The 18,093-nt window shown below is 40.3% G+C and overlaps 3 protein-coding genes across 3 annotated transcripts; all 3 read left to right on the forward strand.

Moving 5' to 3' along the window:
* The first annotated feature begins 1,409 nt into the window (after positions 1 to 1,409).
* On the forward strand, positions 1,410 to 5,516 carry clrn2 (clarin 2). Its single transcript, XM_056372152.1, has 3 exons — positions 1,410 to 2,188; positions 3,393 to 3,572; positions 3,752 to 5,516. The coding sequence occupies exons 1-3, from the start codon at positions 1,936 to 1,938 to the stop codon at positions 4,018 to 4,020; spliced, it is 702 nt and encodes a 233-aa protein (XP_056228127.1). The 5' UTR covers positions 1,410 to 1,935; the 3' UTR covers positions 4,021 to 5,516.
* A 492-nt stretch (positions 5,517 to 6,008) lies between these two features.
* lap3 (leucine aminopeptidase 3) lies at positions 6,009 to 10,969 on the forward strand. Its single transcript, XM_056371889.1, has 13 exons — positions 6,009 to 6,219; positions 6,378 to 6,493; positions 6,932 to 6,986; positions 7,070 to 7,175; positions 7,273 to 7,432; positions 7,524 to 7,688; positions 8,638 to 8,796; positions 8,925 to 9,049; positions 9,246 to 9,334; positions 9,423 to 9,525; positions 10,017 to 10,096; positions 10,186 to 10,298; positions 10,414 to 10,969. The coding sequence occupies exons 1-13, from the start codon at positions 6,124 to 6,126 to the stop codon at positions 10,598 to 10,600; spliced, it is 1,554 nt and encodes a 517-aa protein (XP_056227864.1). The 5' UTR covers positions 6,009 to 6,123; the 3' UTR covers positions 10,601 to 10,969.
* A 3,209-nt stretch (positions 10,970 to 14,178) lies between these two features.
* On the forward strand, positions 14,179 to 17,868 carry LOC130166561 (uncharacterized). Its single transcript, XM_056372248.1, has 5 exons — positions 14,179 to 14,290; positions 15,300 to 15,401; positions 15,610 to 15,786; positions 16,270 to 16,395; positions 16,494 to 17,868. The coding sequence occupies exons 1-5, from the start codon at positions 14,242 to 14,244 to the stop codon at positions 16,676 to 16,678; spliced, it is 639 nt and encodes a 212-aa protein (XP_056228223.1). The 5' UTR covers positions 14,179 to 14,241; the 3' UTR covers positions 16,679 to 17,868.
* Positions 17,869 to 18,093: the final 225 nt, after the last annotated feature.

Below are 18,093 nucleotides of genomic sequence, written 5' to 3' on the forward strand. Positions count from 1 at the left end.
TAATAAATTATTAATAACTGACTGATTGCTTTTCCCCTCTTCCTCCTTTAAATCGTCTTCGTTGACGATGAAACGTATAACAATCACGCATCACAGCTTGAATAAAAGGTGGGGGGATTATATTTCAGAATAAGACTATAAAACATACAGGATAAAATACCTCAAATGGTAATTTACATCAGTAAAGCACCTTAAAAGCTAAAAAATGATAAGGGCCTCAAGCGGGGGTGTAGTCAGACATTGTAAACATTCAGGGCTTCACCCCAACTTAACTCTATATTGAGGGGACATGCTCCCCTTGGGAATTTCTTTCCCCATTCACAGCAGCTACATGCACTATTCACTGTATCAAGCCATTGTACATCATTTGGGGAAAACATGATAGTTTCCCAGGAGAAAAAAATCATCCAGAGCCCGCATCATATTTTGAATCTAATTGTTCCCTGTTGTCTGATTGTCTGATGTTACTAGGTTAAATTTACATGACATAGGTGGGGAAATAATTTGGCATAAACAGCATCATCTTGAAACCCACTTTTGTTACACTATGCTGGAGTAGAGTTCACAGATTTTATGTTTAGATGACAAATCTAAAGCAAATAGAGCATATATAGCAATTATAGGACAATTATATGTGCAGCTCTAACTGAGCAGCCATGGATCCACAACAAGGCCAAGAAAATTCCTTCATACTCTCAACTGAATATTAAGCCAACATTTATTCAAATAATATTAAATTTCTTTAAGGAATAGCATCATAGGATAAACAACATGAACATGTACTGTAATATTATCGTACAGTATTTTATTTGATCTATTCTTTATCACTCTGTTCTGATTGCCTCAACCTCTCTTCTTCTTTAACTCTCTCAGCTCCACTCATTTATTCCTGGAAATGTCCTACACTAAAAACAAAATAAAACAAAAATAGTTTTAATATTTTTGATCATAAACTGAAGATGTAAAAATATTAAATGCATAGTACATTGAGGTGGTGCACACTTATAAATACCATGAACTTCATAAAAGATTCAGGGCTTTTGGGAAAACATCTGGAGCTGGGGCCCCATAAGCCGTCCCCTGCTCCTGGCCTCAAGGCTGATCCTGCTTTTTCCCCCTCATCTTGAGACCTTGTCATGTGGATGGGCCCTGTGTCAAAATCCTGACTTAGCAACTTTTCAGTAACTACTGTTTTAGTACCTTTGGGCAACATATAATAAATGTGCTGTAGTCATGTGCACTGACTTGGGTCTGGTTGAGCTGAAACTGTTGCACTTTCTGCGAATAATGTAAACTTGTATCCACACCATTTCGTTATTTATAAATAATACAGTGGAGGAGAAAGTACTGCATCACAAAGCAGACTCACAATTGTACTTAGGTACACAACTTTATTAAATGTAAGTTACTGATATGCACAAGATAGACCTAAATTAAGTGGAGCATGCAAACAATAACATATGAGATTTCTCATTGGTGCCATAACCTGACCTTTTCGGGTGTGTGTCTTCTAATGGACCACATCTGTCATTCTGACACAATTAACTGTGCTTACATGATTTTATAGCTGCAGCCACCACTAAGGTCACCAATTACATTTCCAGCTCCAAATACCAACTGGTAAAGGTTAATTCATCCCCTGAATAAAGAGGATTGTGTGCGAGAGAGAGGGAGCAGAAACCAGGCGCACAGGGAAAGGATAGAGTTTCTCCCGGTAAGGGATCTCTTTGACCGCCATAGATTCGGTTTCTCCTCCCAGGTGACTCATGCGTCCATACATGCAACATTTCGCCAAGTGAAACAACCGTATTTGTCGGATTATGATTTATTTTTACTTTTCAAACTCTAGAATAAACTCATGGTGATCGCCGAGTGCGCTCCGCGGTCGCTGCCGGGTGTCTTGTTACCTCCCTCGGGGCGCCATGGGCTCCTAAGATGCCTTCTCTGTGGAAACGGATAACCTTCTCGGTGGCCTCGGTTCTCTGTGTCGGCTCTGTGGCGCTCTTGGTCGTGGCCCTGTCCACGGAGCGGTGGGTCACCGGACGGATTCTGTGTAAAACCGGAGCGGAGATAGTGAACGCGTCCCATCCGGAGCTGGACCAGTTCATCGGGGACATTTATTACGGCTTGTTCCAGGGAGGAAAGAGCAAGAAGTGCGGGCTCGGGAAGCGGCGCTCCAAAATATATAGTAAGATCAAATACAGTATATGAGCCTCTGTGAGCCCTCTCCTCTCTCCTCATTCCCTTCCTCCTGTGTTCAAAACATAATGAAGTCATCATGAAATACAGACTAATTATATGAATGCAGATAATATAATTTGTATATTTTTGATGACTTTTAGATCCTTCACCAACAGCTTTAGATACTGAGCAAAACGAGTCTTGGAGAGTTTCCAAAATTACCAAATAGTCCTATATCAGGCGGAATTTTTGGGAAAACTTTGTATAACATGATTTACAAGACATCAAGCAGAATATTTCCATTTGACGAAATAGTTTAGTGGAAATATTAACATAATTACATATCAAGTACAAATACACACCAGTTTCTTAGAATTGAATTTAGCTGTCATGTTTTTTAATAGAAGCTCATTTAATCTTGTCTGTGTAAATTGTTATATATTCTATGTTGCCTGTCTTTTAAATACTTTTTCTGGCTTATTTTCCTATGAACTCCTTATGAACCATAAAAGCATGACAAACTACACTATTGATACATTTGAAAGCATTTAAACGTAGGTATGAGGATACTGTCTTTTATTATAAAAAATGAAACACACATTAAGATACATTGCTGCCACCTCCAAATGTACTGCAAACATTCAGACATACTACTGACTTAAATATCACAATGCAAACTTATTAAATAACTTTAGGTGATTAAATTTCAAATTAAATTATTAGATCAAAAATAACATCATATGCAATATGATTCTGTCAGCACATAAATACAATTACCAGAGAACGTCATGCTCCAACATTTTCTGGCAAGTAAGACTCCCTTAATCTGTGCCTAAATAGTCATTTAAAATATGATCAACTTCTACATGGATCTTCTGACTCTAAGGACACTATTGTTCATTTTTCTGCCAATGGCACACATGCACCGGCGTTGTTTATGTGGCACACAACTCCAGCTTCTTGTCTAATATGAAACGTGTGCAATAACAGGGACAATATACTGCATCCACACATTATATTCACCTGTTCACGTTTTCACATCAGCAACCTTCCCACTTCCTCACGTACTCTATTTCTGGTTGCTGCCAAGAATGACAATTAATCTGGTGGCCGTTGAGTGTGTTTCTCAGTTTCTTCATTTTGTCTCAAACAACTCATTTTGCAGGGCTGATGATGTGTGTTTTTTCTCTGTTTTCTGTCCGACTGTCCAGTTTTCCCAAAGCTCATACGAACATTGAACAGTGGCCTTCACATGATGGTGATCCTCTTCTTGCTGGTGGCCATTGGCTTCGCTCTGGTCAGTCTGTCTTTCTGTATTTACAACGCACGCAAGGTTCCCTACCAGAGCATCAAGGGGCACAAAGGACTCTACCTGTGGAACGTCATTGCTGGTATGTGAGGGGACTTTGTCTTTATTCTGTCCCTCAAATATTGCTTTGTTTTTCATTTCCCTGCTCTGCATTTCCTTTCTTTCTTTTTTTTTGCGACTGAGTGCACTAGCTTCTATCCCAGTTCTTGGCTTGTGAGAAATCCATTTATTTTGCCCAACTCATTTTGTATTTCTTTTCAGCTTTTTTCGGTGCCCTGGGTGTTTTGTGTTTCCTGGCAGCTATGAAGCAGCACAGTCTGACCGAGCGGGTGGCAAACTATCAAGAGAACCTCTTTGTCCTTGTGGTCCTGGATGACAGCCTGGACTGGTCCTTCTGGCTGGGTGTAGGCAGTGTTACGACTCACTTTGCCGTCTGTGGAGTGGTCGCCATGAGCCGGTTCAAGCTGCCCAAACCAGAGATCAAGAAACCTGAAGAACCCACCATCTCTGCTCTGGACCTGCTCTACTGAAGGACCAAACAAGACGCAACATTTTAGCACTTTCAGCACTTATGGTTGGCCCCTTAGGCTCATTATATAATCACAATTTAGCCTCATGATTGATTTTTACTTAAACTGACACTAGAAAAAAACATCATGATTTGTCAGTGACAGTTATCTGGACAAAAGTGTTGACTTGCTTCCTCAAAAAGCCGCCTGGGCTGTAAGGCAGCTGTTCAAATGTTGGAGTGGATTACACTTTTGGAGTAGATGAACAGTCAAGTCAAGAGGAACCCCAGGAAGCGCAACAGAAAAGAAATTCCTCTTCCATTACAGACAGACATGCAATGGACCCTGTAGATACAGTAGTGCAAAATGATGTACAAAAATAAAACATTAAGTAAATATTAAGTTTAATAAAATAAAAGAGGACGTTGATGTCGCCAAGCACAGGTAGCATGTGGCCCACAAAACTTTCCCCTGTAACACAAAACAAGATGATGGTTTCATCAGATGCAAACACTGGAGATTTTTCAGAAGAATATATTGATCTGTTAGGAAAAACAATGTAATCAGCAGTTATTTTCAAAATATTTCCCTCGAAAATTAATGTATGCCAAGCAGTTATAATGTACACCACCAGAGGGATCGCAGCACACAGGCACACACAGGAGACACTGACCATCCTGACAGAGACTGTGGACAAGTCGGACTCACGACGTGCTGGAGGCTGCCCCACCACACTGCACACATTTCTGAATCACAACCGAACTCTATACAGATTTTACACTATTTATGATAAGTGGCTACAAATGTCAAGTCACTGGTCACTTGTATTCTCAAACACTACCAGCAGTTGTGATCACAGTAACAGCAGGTCTTCAGGTCTATTTGCTTGCTCAAAGGAGATAAGACTGAACTAACTAATCCTCGTCCACATTAATGGAAACAAAGTGTCCTGCATCCCAAACTCGGGCTTTGAGCTCTGGACGTCCTGTGCTGTATATTCTGTCTATAGCTGCATGTGTAAATGTATGGGATGTCAGTAACTGATTTGTTATGGTTCTCAGAATAAGAAGTCTAAAGTCTGAAGGATTTGAAATGAATCGTTTACAGCAATTATCTTTACTACCAGAAAGTTACGCATGAACATTTACTTCATAGTGAGTGAGGGGCTTACATAAGAGCTTCTTTAAACGTACTTAACTTCAGAAAATTGGTCACAAAAGTTGTTCACATTTGAAGTAGTTGGCTGCTATGCAGGTCAAAATAAGAATTATTTTGTACACATTTAAAAAAAAAAATTAATGCAAATAATGGGTTTGGCCATAGTTAAAGAACATTTACTGTACGAAAAGTAATAGATTGGTTGCACTCTCATGTGTTGAGTTGGCTGCATGTCATCATGTCTTTGCTTCGAGACGTTCTCTTACTCAGGGAAACCGGAGCTGGAAACTAACAAACCTCTGACAAACATATTTATTGTATAACATAAAATAAACAATAAACAATTACTTTACAGTGCATATTTCTTATTCTTCTTAGTCCGTGTTTTGTTAGATTTATGACCTAAATTTTCTATATGTCAACAGTAGGGAATAATATTGTCTCTCCCTTTAAAAAATGAAAAATTGATGAAAGATTTTTATGTGGAAATGTTGATGCAAATTATTTTTGGAGACCTCCCAAATAATAATAATGTTCTCTCAAATTACACCTGATTATTTGGAGACTTACTCATATTGATAACTGGCTGATTGACTACATTTATTCTATTGTGCTTGGTGTGGTTTTCAGACTTTTTCTTTCTCTTTTTAATTATATTTATTTATCTATTTTAATATGATACTGTATAAAGGTGAAATATTCACAATACACAAAGTGTTGACATAAAATGAAGCTTTCACATACCTAATGCACAGAAATATATTGATGCTTAGAGGAGAAACCGGTTTTAACCCGCTCCTGCCGCCTGGTGGCGACAGTGATCCGTCTTCGTCGCTTGTTGGTGACATAATCAAAAACGCGACGGTGTTACGTCCGTCCGTTCGGCTACCTTCTGCACATGTTTACGACCTTTAACTCTCTGAATCAGTAATTCATTTTTTTTGTCAGTCCATTAATGTCCAACAGATGACAATGCTTCTTCTGAGGAGAGCCGTGCAGACCACGGTGCGCACGAGCCACTGCAGGTCGTTTTCGGCATCACAGACTCTGAACCAGAGAAAGGTGAGGAGCCTGTCAGACACTAAGAAACAGCTGTGTCTTTATTCAGTTCTGTTCTGAGTTGGTCTGGAGTTGTATTTGTGTGAGCATCAGTGTGTGTGGTGTGTGTTTGTCTTTGAGTGTTTGTTTTCTCCTACAGTGTTTGTTGTGTGTCTCTGCAGGGTTTGGTGTTGGGAGTGTTTGAGAAGGAGGGAGAGGAGGGCAGCCTTCATCTGACAGAGGCAGCTGCAGGGTTTGACCAAGCTCTCTCTGGAAAACTCTCTGAACTACTGAAAATGTGAGTCTTCATACCTGTAAACTGACAGTGCGCAGTTGTATGCAAAAGTCTGAGCAGGTGACATATTTTGCTGATTATTAAAGAGAAAAGAAGTCAGTGCATCCCCTGTAGCTATGTACAAACTTAGGCTGCCCAAACTTTTTCACATGCCACAATTACTGAACCAATTTCGTGTTGACATCTGTCCCAGTGATATGGGGATCCTAAAATGCCTTGCAGAGATATAATCAGGAGAATTAGATTTCAGACTATGTACAATTTCTCAAGGTTGTGTGAAGTCAAGTCAGGTACAGACCAAAAGTAGCACTGTTAAGGCAAAGCATAATAGTACATTACTAATCCATATGGGAAAAACACTATATTTAACTCACTTGTTCCAGATTGATGTCTGCTCTGTTCACTGTTGTATTTCATAAACTTCTGTTATGAATTTTCCAGCTCTGGACCTGCGCTCAAGAAAGGCAAGAGCAGAATATTTTATGGAATCCACAAGGTAAGAAAGTGTGACGTGAGATTAAGAAAAATCCATGACATGACAGCATCAGAGTAATGACATCTATTCTGCATCCTCTCCAGGACTTCCCCTGTGTCGCAGTAGTGGGGCTGGGGAAGGACAACCCAGGAGTGAGTGGGACAGAGAACTGGGACACCGGCAAGGAGAACATCAGACAGGCAGTGTCAGGTAAGAGACATCGCCTCTGCTCGTGTCAGCACCGGTTACGTGGAGGATTTTCCTGGAGTTGGCTCATATCTGTGTGTGATTCTGTGTGTGCACTCAGCCGGCTGCAGGTTACTTCAGGACCTGGAGGTGAACCACGTGGAGGTGGACGGCTGCGGTGATACCCAGTCGGCAGCAGAAGGTGCCGTTCTGGGCTTGTTTCACTATGACCAACTCAAATCAAAGAAGAAGACCAAAGTAACAACGCAGCTTCTTGGAAGGTAGACTGACAAATATAACCTAAAACTGGGACAAGTTTACATTTTGGTAAATTCACATAAATGCAGTGTATTTGTTTGTAATTATTCTTAGTGCTGACTTGGCCGGGTGGGAGAGAGGAGTTGTGTTTGCAGAAGGCCAAAACCTGGCACGGCTACTAATGGAAGCTCCGGCGAATCACATCACTCCCACTGCTTTTGCCAGCACCATTGAAGAGAAACTAGCACCACATGCTGGACGAGTCATAATAAATAAGAGGTTTGTGCATCATCATTATTCATCATCACTGGCATTACTTTACGCAGTATTCAGAAAAAGGAATTTACAGTGCGACCGTTTATGATTTGTCTACAGTGTTTGTATCTGTCAGTTGAAGTAAGTGCAACTAAGACATGGGAAACAGAGAATTTAACTTTGCCGCATTATTGCAGGGTATTTTAGACATATATACTTTTTAATCAATGAGTTTTCAAGGCACTGTGGGACACACAAATCCAACATCTTCAGATATTGGACTGGTTTGATTGGGAAAACTTTTGGTGGGAAGATAAATATCGACCTGATTTAGGATCATTTGGGGAAAATTTTACTAATTTTGACGTTTATGTATACTGTTTAATTTAATCACAAAATATGTTATAATATTTTTGAAAGTTAAAAAAAATGTATTGGTCTGGAAACTGTCAATATAGAGCTGAAACAATTAATCGATTAGTCAGTTGATATAAAATTAATCAGCAACTGACATTTTTTCATGCTAATATGCCAAACATCCTCCAGCTCCAGCTTCTTAGTTGTGAGGATTTGCTGCTTTTCCCTGTTTTCTATCATGGTAAACTGAATGTTGATGGGCAATTTTTTTTTTTTTTTTTAACTATTTTCTCACATGATATAGATGTAAGGATTCATCGATTAATAAAATAATTGTAGTTGCAGCCCCAGTCAGATCTAGCAGCACTTATGAATCCACTCTAAGTTGATAGTTTATATCCTTCAGAAACACAGCTGGCAACAGATATGCACCATAACAAAGGATGACCTGATGGTAGCAGCAACATGAGAGAAAAATGTGAGGCTGAATACTTGGGGAAGTCTTCAGTCAGGCTGCTCTGTAGTATTCAAACTGCAAAAACGAAGTATGGTTGTTAGTGTTTTGAGGTGGATGAGATGAAAGAGGATTTGTCTTAACAATTCATGTTTTATGCAGATCCCAGGCTTGGATAGAGGAGCAACAGATGGGAGCGTTTCTCAGTGTTTCCAAAGGCTCAGAGGAGCCCCCTGTCTTCCTGGAGCTGCATTACAACGGTTCACCTGACAGCACTCAGGCCCCGCTGCTCTTAGTGGGCAAAGGCATCACCTTCGACAGGTAAACTGTAACAATACATACTCCAGCTCACTAGGATATCTAATGGACCACTCGTACTTCTGACCTCATTTAAGCAATACAGTGCTCTCATCAAGACCATCTGTCCCCTTCTCTCTGTGTGACTGCAGTGGTGGCATTTCTCTGAAGCCGTCTCCCTCCATGGATGCAATGAGAGCTGACATGGGCGGAGCTGCCACCGTGTGTGCATCCATTGTCACAGCAGCGGCTCTGAAACTGCCGGTCAACATCATTGGTGAGTTTCATGACATTAAATCCACTCTAACACCGTTTGTTTGTACAGTAAGTGAGTATTTTATGTTTTTACACTGAATCACAGTAGATGATGATGCTTTTTTTTGACACCTATAAACAGATAAAATATGTTTGGTTTATGTCAAAGTGAAAACAAATGTCTCAGCCTGCCTTTCTGCTGTGTATGATTCAATCAGGTCTGGCTCCTCTGTGTGAGAACATGCCCAGTGGAAAGGCAACTAAACCTGGTGATGTTGTAACAGCCAAGAATGGAAAAACAATCCAGGTGGGTGAAATCCATGATGAAATTATACACATTTGCACATTTGTATGCGTGTGTACAGCTGAATGGATTTGTACTGTTCCACATACAGGTTGACAATACAGATGCAGAGGGAAGACTGGTTCTCGCTGACGCACTCTTTTATGGACACACATTCAGCCCCAGAGCCATTGTCAATGTTGCTACGCTAACAGGTGAGATTTTCATGAGTTAGTGCTTTGCACACACAACTTATCTGGCACAGTTGCGACTACTTTTTGGTCACCATTCATGACGTACGAGGTCCAGTTGCCTTCGCGACTTATTGTGCTATTAATCAGATGTTTATTTATGAGCGCTCTCACATAAGGTGCAGTTGAATGCAGCATGACTTGCTGTGACTCAGTGGAATATTAATATTAATTCCCTTACGTGGGTTCATGTAGTGTTGATGATGCAGGATGAAAGGCACTAAATTCAGTCACTGAGTCTCTGAGTCTGAATGACTCCATGTTCCCAGCTCTTGGTTTGTTGGTAATAAGTCGGTGTGAACACAAAATGTACCATAACTAAAAAAGAGGTGTTAATGGACCAACTGAACTGAACTTTCGGTGTTAAAGCCACCTTATAGTTTTGTACGATTAAACTAAATGTATGCTGGTATAATTTTTAAATAGTAATTTTTGTGTCTTCTTGTGTCTTCAAGGTGCGATGGATGTTGCTCTTGGCTCAGCTGCAACTGGAGTATTCACAAACTCTGACTGGCTCTGGGAGCAGCTGCACAAGGTACTGTGTGTGCACAATAAACTCACACAACATCTTGCAGACTCTCAGGTCCTGTGTTGACGAATGGCATTTCTCTGTGTGTGTCGTAGGCCAGTGTTGTGACAGGTGACAGAGTATGGCGGATGCCTCTGTTCCAGCACTACACCAGACAGGTGACTGACAGCCAGCTGGCTGACCTCAACAACATCGGCAAGTACAGCCGGTACGTATCCCGCTACACTCAGCGAGCGTCCGCGGCTCCCGCTAGAGGCATCAGAGAAAGTCTATTGGTCTTTATTTCCTGCATTTGATTGTTATGCCTGTTGATTTCTCTCTAGCTCTGGCGGCGCGTGCACAGCAGCTGCATTCCTGAGAGAGTTTGTCACAGCTCCTCATTGGGCTCATCTGGACATCGCTGGTGTGATGAGTAACAAAGATGAAGTTCCTTATCTGAGGAAAGGCATGTCGGGAAGACCAACACGTACGTTGGTGGAGTTTGCTGCCGGGCTTGCTCACCACAGCTGAGAGATGGACACAAAATCTGATAATGTACGAGATTCTCCGACCATCTCCTGACAGGATTCAACAGTGATCTTTCCATAGAGACATGGAGAACTAAAGTGTCAAAGTCAGATAAAACAGTATCCTTTCCTTGGAGGAACTAATGATAGAAATCTAAAATGTAAGTGTTTTGTGAAAGAGGGCGATGGACCTTTGATTACATACAGCAAATGCATCAGTCTAAGAATTTCTTTCTTTAGGCCATGATGTAACATTGCCCTCCCCACACAGTTGTGATATCAGCTGAAAGAAAATTGAAGCTCTGTAGTAACTACATACTAGTTCAGATAATTTATATGTTATATAAATAAACTCTTTATGGCTTTAATTAGGTGTATGAGCCTGCGTGTCTTTTATGGTGGTCATCTCTTTGGATTTTTACTACAAGGCCAAAAGTATGTGGACATTTCCCGTCTGTCCCCACTGTCCGTATCAAATAAAAGCCCCCCCCCCAAAAAAGGAAATCTACAATAGTACAGTGGAAAGTGTGTTAGTGTTATCAACAAACATTATTGCGATGTGTAGGAGAAATATAAAATAAAGTAGGGGCACTTTTTACAGGCAAACTACACCCACACTCCATGGGTTTATTATTATTTCCTCTACACTATGATTTGGAATAAAGACAAGTCTTGAAATGAGTCTACACTTCTAAAATTTGCTCGCATCAGATATGTTCATACTAGTACAGCAGCAGCTCGCTGGAGAAGAAAACCTTCCTCGAGATATGAAGAAATTGTAACGTAATAAAGACGTGATAATATTTTGACAGACCACTTCAACACATTGGGGACGTTTTGACGACTCCACCATGTTCAGCTCTGAGTAGTAGAACATTCCTTTCCTCAGCAGGCAGTCTGACGTTCTTTGATGTTATCTCTCATCTATTATTTTATCACACTATCATCTCTGTCTCTTTTTGACATGTTACCTTGAAATCAGCACAGGAGGAGTTAGGCATTAATCCTAGGTTTTACATAACACATTGGAAGCATTGCATTGAACTCCAAGCATTATATGAGTTTTGAATGCTCCAAAAACGAAACCTATAAAGTTTCATACATCTGCAAAAGTAATCTGTTGGACGAATCCATCACCATCACTAAAAATGATTCATACAGGGCAAAAACAGGTGCAGACAGACAATCAAAAAGCTTGTAAACAAGCCAATAACTTTGCTTCATTAGCTACCACTTTATTTGGAGGTCAAACCCAAAGTGCACCTCTCAATTTTATTTTGCCAGTAACTCCACACTGCCCAGAAAACAATTAATGCACACAACAACAGTTCAGTCAGGGTACTCATGTCTAGATGTTAATGATTAATTGCAACAATATCCATTTTAGTTTAGCTGTATGGCTCTGCTCATGTGATGCTGTGCTGTGGAACAAACTGACAGAAACGCCCCTGAGCTCAAAGCATCCTGACAGAGCCTAAAATACATGAACGCACATTAAAAACATTCAAAATTCACATATGGCTAAAAGCTAATAAGGAGGTTGGGAAGGCAAGGATGCAGAGCACCCATGACATCCATGAATTGTGATAACATGTTTCAAACAATTATCCTTATCCTTTTACTGTTTAAAGCACTGAAAATATTCATAAACTCTCCTGTGAAAGGTTACAGTGTCCGACACGTGCGTGCAGAGATTACCACAGTGGAATGCAGTTTCACAACCCGGCTTCATCAGCTGTGTTGTTTCTTTATCATTTATCGTCTTCATCTCATTCATTGATGAGTGATACAGTCGCATTTCTGCAGAGTGTCGTTCACGTATGTTTGTCGTGTGTCATCACATAGTGTGCATGTATTGTACTATTAACTGTACAAGATGATTTATGAGATTCAAATTTTTTGGCACATTCACATCGAGCATGATCTGCTAAGTTCATTTGGGCTCTCCAGTATTTCTTCCCTTAGTTAACCAGTGGACTGAAGAGCGCTGTGTGTTCCATGGGTCAACATCACAAAACACATTGCAGAAGTTCTCAATCTAGTAAGAGATGGCAAAAAATTTGGACTAGTCTGTTTATCGGGATGCTGAATTGCATCTCAAATGCTGCATTGGTTGTCATCAATCGAACACTGTCTGTTTTGAGCATTGTCAGGTTGATATTGTGTAGGTTGATCTCAGCACAGGTGTGGATGTTATCTTGAGCGCATTATCTGTAGGCATTGGGTTCCACCAGGGTTGTAACTTGTCACCGATTGTTTCTGCCATGAGTAGAATGGGTGCAGTACAGGGATGCAGAGTTCAGTCATCTCAGGATGAAATCTCTGCTTTTTTACAGATGATGTATAGTTCTGTTGTTTTCATCAAACCATGACCTGGGACATATTGCATCCAACTGTGAGGTGGTCTCATTCACTGCTAATATGTAATATGGAGCACAAGATCGACAGACTGAGTGACCAGAGCAGCGGCAGATTTGTCGTCGTACCAGCTTGTTGCAGAAAAGGAACTCAACCCCTCCAGTCCTCAGCAGCAGTCACAAGCTTTGGGTATGGACAGCAAGAAAGACATTACTGATATAATCAACATAGGTGAGTTAGCTTCCCGGATGGCTGGACTCAACCTTCAGGACCAGGTAATGAGCTTGGAGTATAGCCACTGCTCTGTTGCACTGAAAGCACCCAGCTGATTCAGGCATCCACGTCCCACTTGGAGGAGAACCTTGGATAGAGCCAGAACAAGCTGAAGTGATTATAGGCCTTTATACCATTTGGCCTCAGCATACATTGGGGCTATAGAGGAAGACTAGGAGGATGTGGCTAGGGAGAGCAACAGTTGTACTACCTTGCCCAGCCTACTTCCGACTCAACCATCAAGAGCATTATATGGATGTGTGCTGACCTGCTCAGGCCAACCTCAAATACATGTTTATGCCTAGTCGATCTGTCAGCCTCGAATGGAGACGAGTCGAGTTGGCATCAGAACAGTTCTACATGCTTGAAGATGGTGTTAAAAGAGAAGTTATCGAGGAATCCTGGCTGAAACTCAGGTTCATTGCAAGGTTGTAAGCCTGCGTCAAGGGATGACAGTCAAAGGCATGATGGGTATGTGCAGGACACGGGCATGGCATCCCTGCTGTGAGATCCGCCTCAGACAGGTCTATCTCTATATCTCGAAAGCACATTTACTCAATCTCAGAGGCTTCTACAGTGCCACAGTAAGAAAACCACGAATAACCAAAGAAATCAATAGAAACACCTTGAGTGTCCATTGACCTTCTTTCATAGCAATCCCATATCTAGCTGAGGACTGGAGCTTTGGCTGCCTCTGCACTAACATGCACATTAGCTGTAGCTCACGGGACTCAGAGAGAAAAGAACTATGAAGCTAAAAGATCAGATAATCAGCAGTTTAACTGGTTCCACAGCTGAGAGGGTTGACAATCTTGTGCTCAGGTGCCGCCCAGGGACATCTCTGCCCCTTCCTCCTTCTTGTTGGATTTGAGAAATATGATAAGATTATCAGTTTTTTTTTAACCCACCAAGATGTGTCTTGTCCACATGTTGTGACTCTGCAGCACTGCACATCTATATAAGCTGCAGGGTTTCTGCCTCGAAACACCAAACGCCTTCCAACCTCCATCAAACATGAAGCTGCTGCTGACTGTCTGTCTGACCTGGGCTCTTCTCTACACAGGTAATTTACTTTCTCTGGGAATCGGATTTGTCTGACACCTATTTCTTTCTAACACAGAAAAGTATTGCATAGTTTTTTCATATTTATATTCCACATTTTTGGAATATCAGATTTTCTACACAAAACAGGAGCCTTGTGTGACTCTCAATCCTGCAGCTTTTTATATCTGCATCCTGTATTAGCAAGTGAAGCTCATTGTTTTCTACATCTAAGAATTAGACCTACATATCAACTGCAAAGCACTTTTGACTTTTACAACATGCAATTCTGATATGTGTATGATTAAATGCTCAGTCTGCAGTTCAGAGATGAAGCTATTAATCAATTAATCAATTGAATCAAAATTAATCAACTTTGATCATAAATGAATCATTTAGGCCATTGTTTAACCAAAAAGGCAAATAATTAGTAATTCTTCTTTATTCATTGTGGAATTTTGTTGCTTTTCTCTGTTTTATTTCATTGTAAACTGTGTCAACATGTACTTGCCATTTTTCAGATTCTTTTTTTTTATTTTAGACTATAGATCAATCCATTTGGAAAATAGTCACTATCAGCTCTACTGCTATAGTCCGGTCACAACAATTTGAAGCATGTTTAAACACACATCTGAAGAGTTTAGATTATTAATGAAAAATTTACATTTTTGACACAGGAGTATTGCAAATGTGGACAATTGTGGTTGTTCTGTTGCACAAGTTTTATATTGCATGGACCAGGAGGGTCTGTTATATTTCCTGAGGTGTAGATAAAATACAATGACAACTCAAACTCTATTTATGTACATGACATATCTTGGTGAAAAACTATAAAATATTTAAATCTGGTTTACCAAACAGTTGGTAGCCTCCAGTCAAAGAGAAAAATGGATCATCTTGGTGCTCTGATCTCTCCATTGTGCATTGCATATAAAGTAGGGTAGGAGCTGAAGCTTATTCTAGCTATGTGTCTGTCTTGAGATGAAACAGAAATGAATTGAACACTGTAAATTATTTTATTGACTTTTCAGCTGAGTCGCTACGATGCCAAACATGCACCAACAACATGTGTACCACCTCAACCTCAGTCCAGTGTCCTGCCACAAGTACAGCATGCAGGACTATCACTTCAGGTGGGTGGCAGTGATTTACTATACTGAAAATCCAGTGCTTTTACATTAACAATGATAATTAGGTATCAGTTAAACTGAATCAACAGTTCCATCCTGTTGTCAAGAGATAAAGTTGACTTTTGTTACAAGATACAGAGTGAGTGAATCATTTAACAATCCCTTTCCTTTCCTCTCTCATTCCCCTTGTTTGTTTGTTTTTTTGTGCCAGTGATGGGGACAGATTCATCAACTGATGTGACAGTGAATAAAACCTGTTCAACACTGCTGTCCTGCATCACTCCTGTCAACTTTGCCACTGAATGGTCTGTAAATCGAGGTTTCAGACGAGAAGCCCACAATCAGCTTTGCTGCGTTACTGACAACTGCAACTTGCAGACACTGGCCAGTAAGACCTAATATTCTGTCTCTCTGAGTCTCATAGAAGATTGATACCAATATTATATTTGTATAATGAAAATGGAGCTGGTGTCACGATGTGGTTAGCCTAGCTTAGCATAAATACTGGAAGGAGGAAGAAGTACCAGCTATCTCTCCAAAGCTGAAAAATACACCTACCAACAAATCTAAAACGGTCTTATTTACTAAATGTAGCTTGTCTACCTTTTTGGTATGGGATATGTTTTTTTTTAACTTTAGACTGACTCTGTTCCCCCTTCTTCCAATCTTTATGCTAAGCTAGACTACTCAACTCCAGTGGTGTTTAACACACAGATGTGAGATTGATAGCTAACAGCCATTGTGACAAGGACAATTCAGTAAAGTCAGTTCAGCTTGAGGACTACTGTTAAAGATTCATTCATACATGTAAAGACCTGCAGTTCAAACAAGCCTGCTTCCATTTCTATTTCCTTCTCTTATATGTTACCAGCTCCTAGTACTTTTACGAATGGGAAGGTGTGTCCTGCGTGTAGAAGCTCAGCTGCCAGTATGGCGGGGATCTGCAATACGACTTTGGCCTGTGTGGGAGCTGAAGACAGTTGCTTCAGTGGCAACAGTAAGTTCATGCAATTAATGGTTGACAAAATGTACTTGTCATTCTGCTTTTATATGTGTTTAATCCATTCCATCCTGTCTCGTGTCCTTCCTTTGCAGCTACATTAAGATGCACGGATGAGTTGCAGCTCGGCTGTTTAACCAGAAACCTCTGCAACAACCTACCTGTCCTGAACACTTTGTTTGGTGATAACACCAAGATCACATGTGGAGCACCATGGAGCGTCAGGATGAGCACTGTGCTGCTGTCCTTTGCTCTTACAGCATTTAAAGTCCTTGTTTAGATAATAGATATGGTCAAACAGACATAAGGCATGTATTTTTATTGTATTTGTTTATTTGATAGGGACAATGCACGTCAATGAACATCAGTATAAAATACAATATGTAAACATGTTGGATTGTAGCAAGAATGCTAATTTACATCTGTAATCTCTACGTAGGTAACATAACGCAAGAACATTACAAGTAACAATATATAAATACGAACATACAATAAACAAGTACAAAAGAAAAACACATTTTACAACATGTGCTAAAAGTGATCACAGATCTGGTTTGACGTAAGCCAATGACAAGACCACACACACACACACACACACACACACACACACACACACACACACACACACACAGCTACTTATAATCCTGCATAGAACTGCAAAAGTACTCCTCATTGCTTTTTTCAGGAAACTTTTCTGTCTGTAATGTTACATACACTTAACATACTAGATGAATTACATACTTTCATAGCAGTATGTAGGAGTAATATATGAGAACAAATAAACACCCAAATACACACAGATAAAATCATGCATGTTTTTGTACACACACAGATGTAATCTTACAGAGATAAGGTCACAGACATGAAGGCGCAATGTAATGCTTATTGAAAAGAACAATGTTGCAGGTTGGAGGACCTACAAACATACACACACACACCCCCTTACCCTTGTTTTACTATATTCGTGGGGACTAGTCATTGACATAATGTATTCCTTAGCCCCTTACCCTAACCTTAACCATCACAACTAAAAGAATAACCCTAATCTTAACCCAACTCTAACCCTAAAACCAAGTGGGTTACAACATATTGATCCCCACACAGCTGTAGGACCCCACGAATATAGTGTACCCCTGGTCATATGACTGTGTAAGACCTGATGGATGTTTCGACACTCGGGGGTGTAGTGTGTGGTTTTCTTCCAAGTCCACCCTCATGTGCCATGCTTGTGCTAGCTGCAGGAGTTTCTTATTAGTCTTCTTGGAGGAGGGTGGCTTCTCCCCTACCCTGATGAACTGTTTGAACAGGGTTGGTCTCATTGATGTCATTTTGTTACTTTGAAGATTGAATGTTGATAATGGCTTGTTCATATTTCCCCATCAAGTGATTATTGCTTGGATCTAATTTGGACTGCAGTATTAATTGATTACCTCTGTGCTTTAATTTGAATAATTAATTCATTGGATTGATCGATTGATTGCTTGTTTGATTGGTGATTTTGACTTCCTTGACTAGTTATTCAGCTCATAGATAATTCATTATGAATGTAGTTAAAATCTATTGGAGTTTGAATCAAAAAATCAGCTAACAAAACGTCAGCAGTAACATCAACAGTACACACAAGACATAAACTATAACTTTATAAACAATCTGTATAATAAAATCAGACAATTAGAGATAGCTTTAGCTCATCTT

This window comes from Seriola aureovittata, chromosome 3, assembly GCF_021018895.1.
Source record: "Seriola aureovittata isolate HTS-2021-v1 ecotype China chromosome 3, ASM2101889v1, whole genome shotgun sequence".
Classification (NCBI taxonomy): Eukaryota; Metazoa; Chordata; class Actinopteri; order Carangiformes; family Carangidae; genus Seriola; species Seriola aureovittata.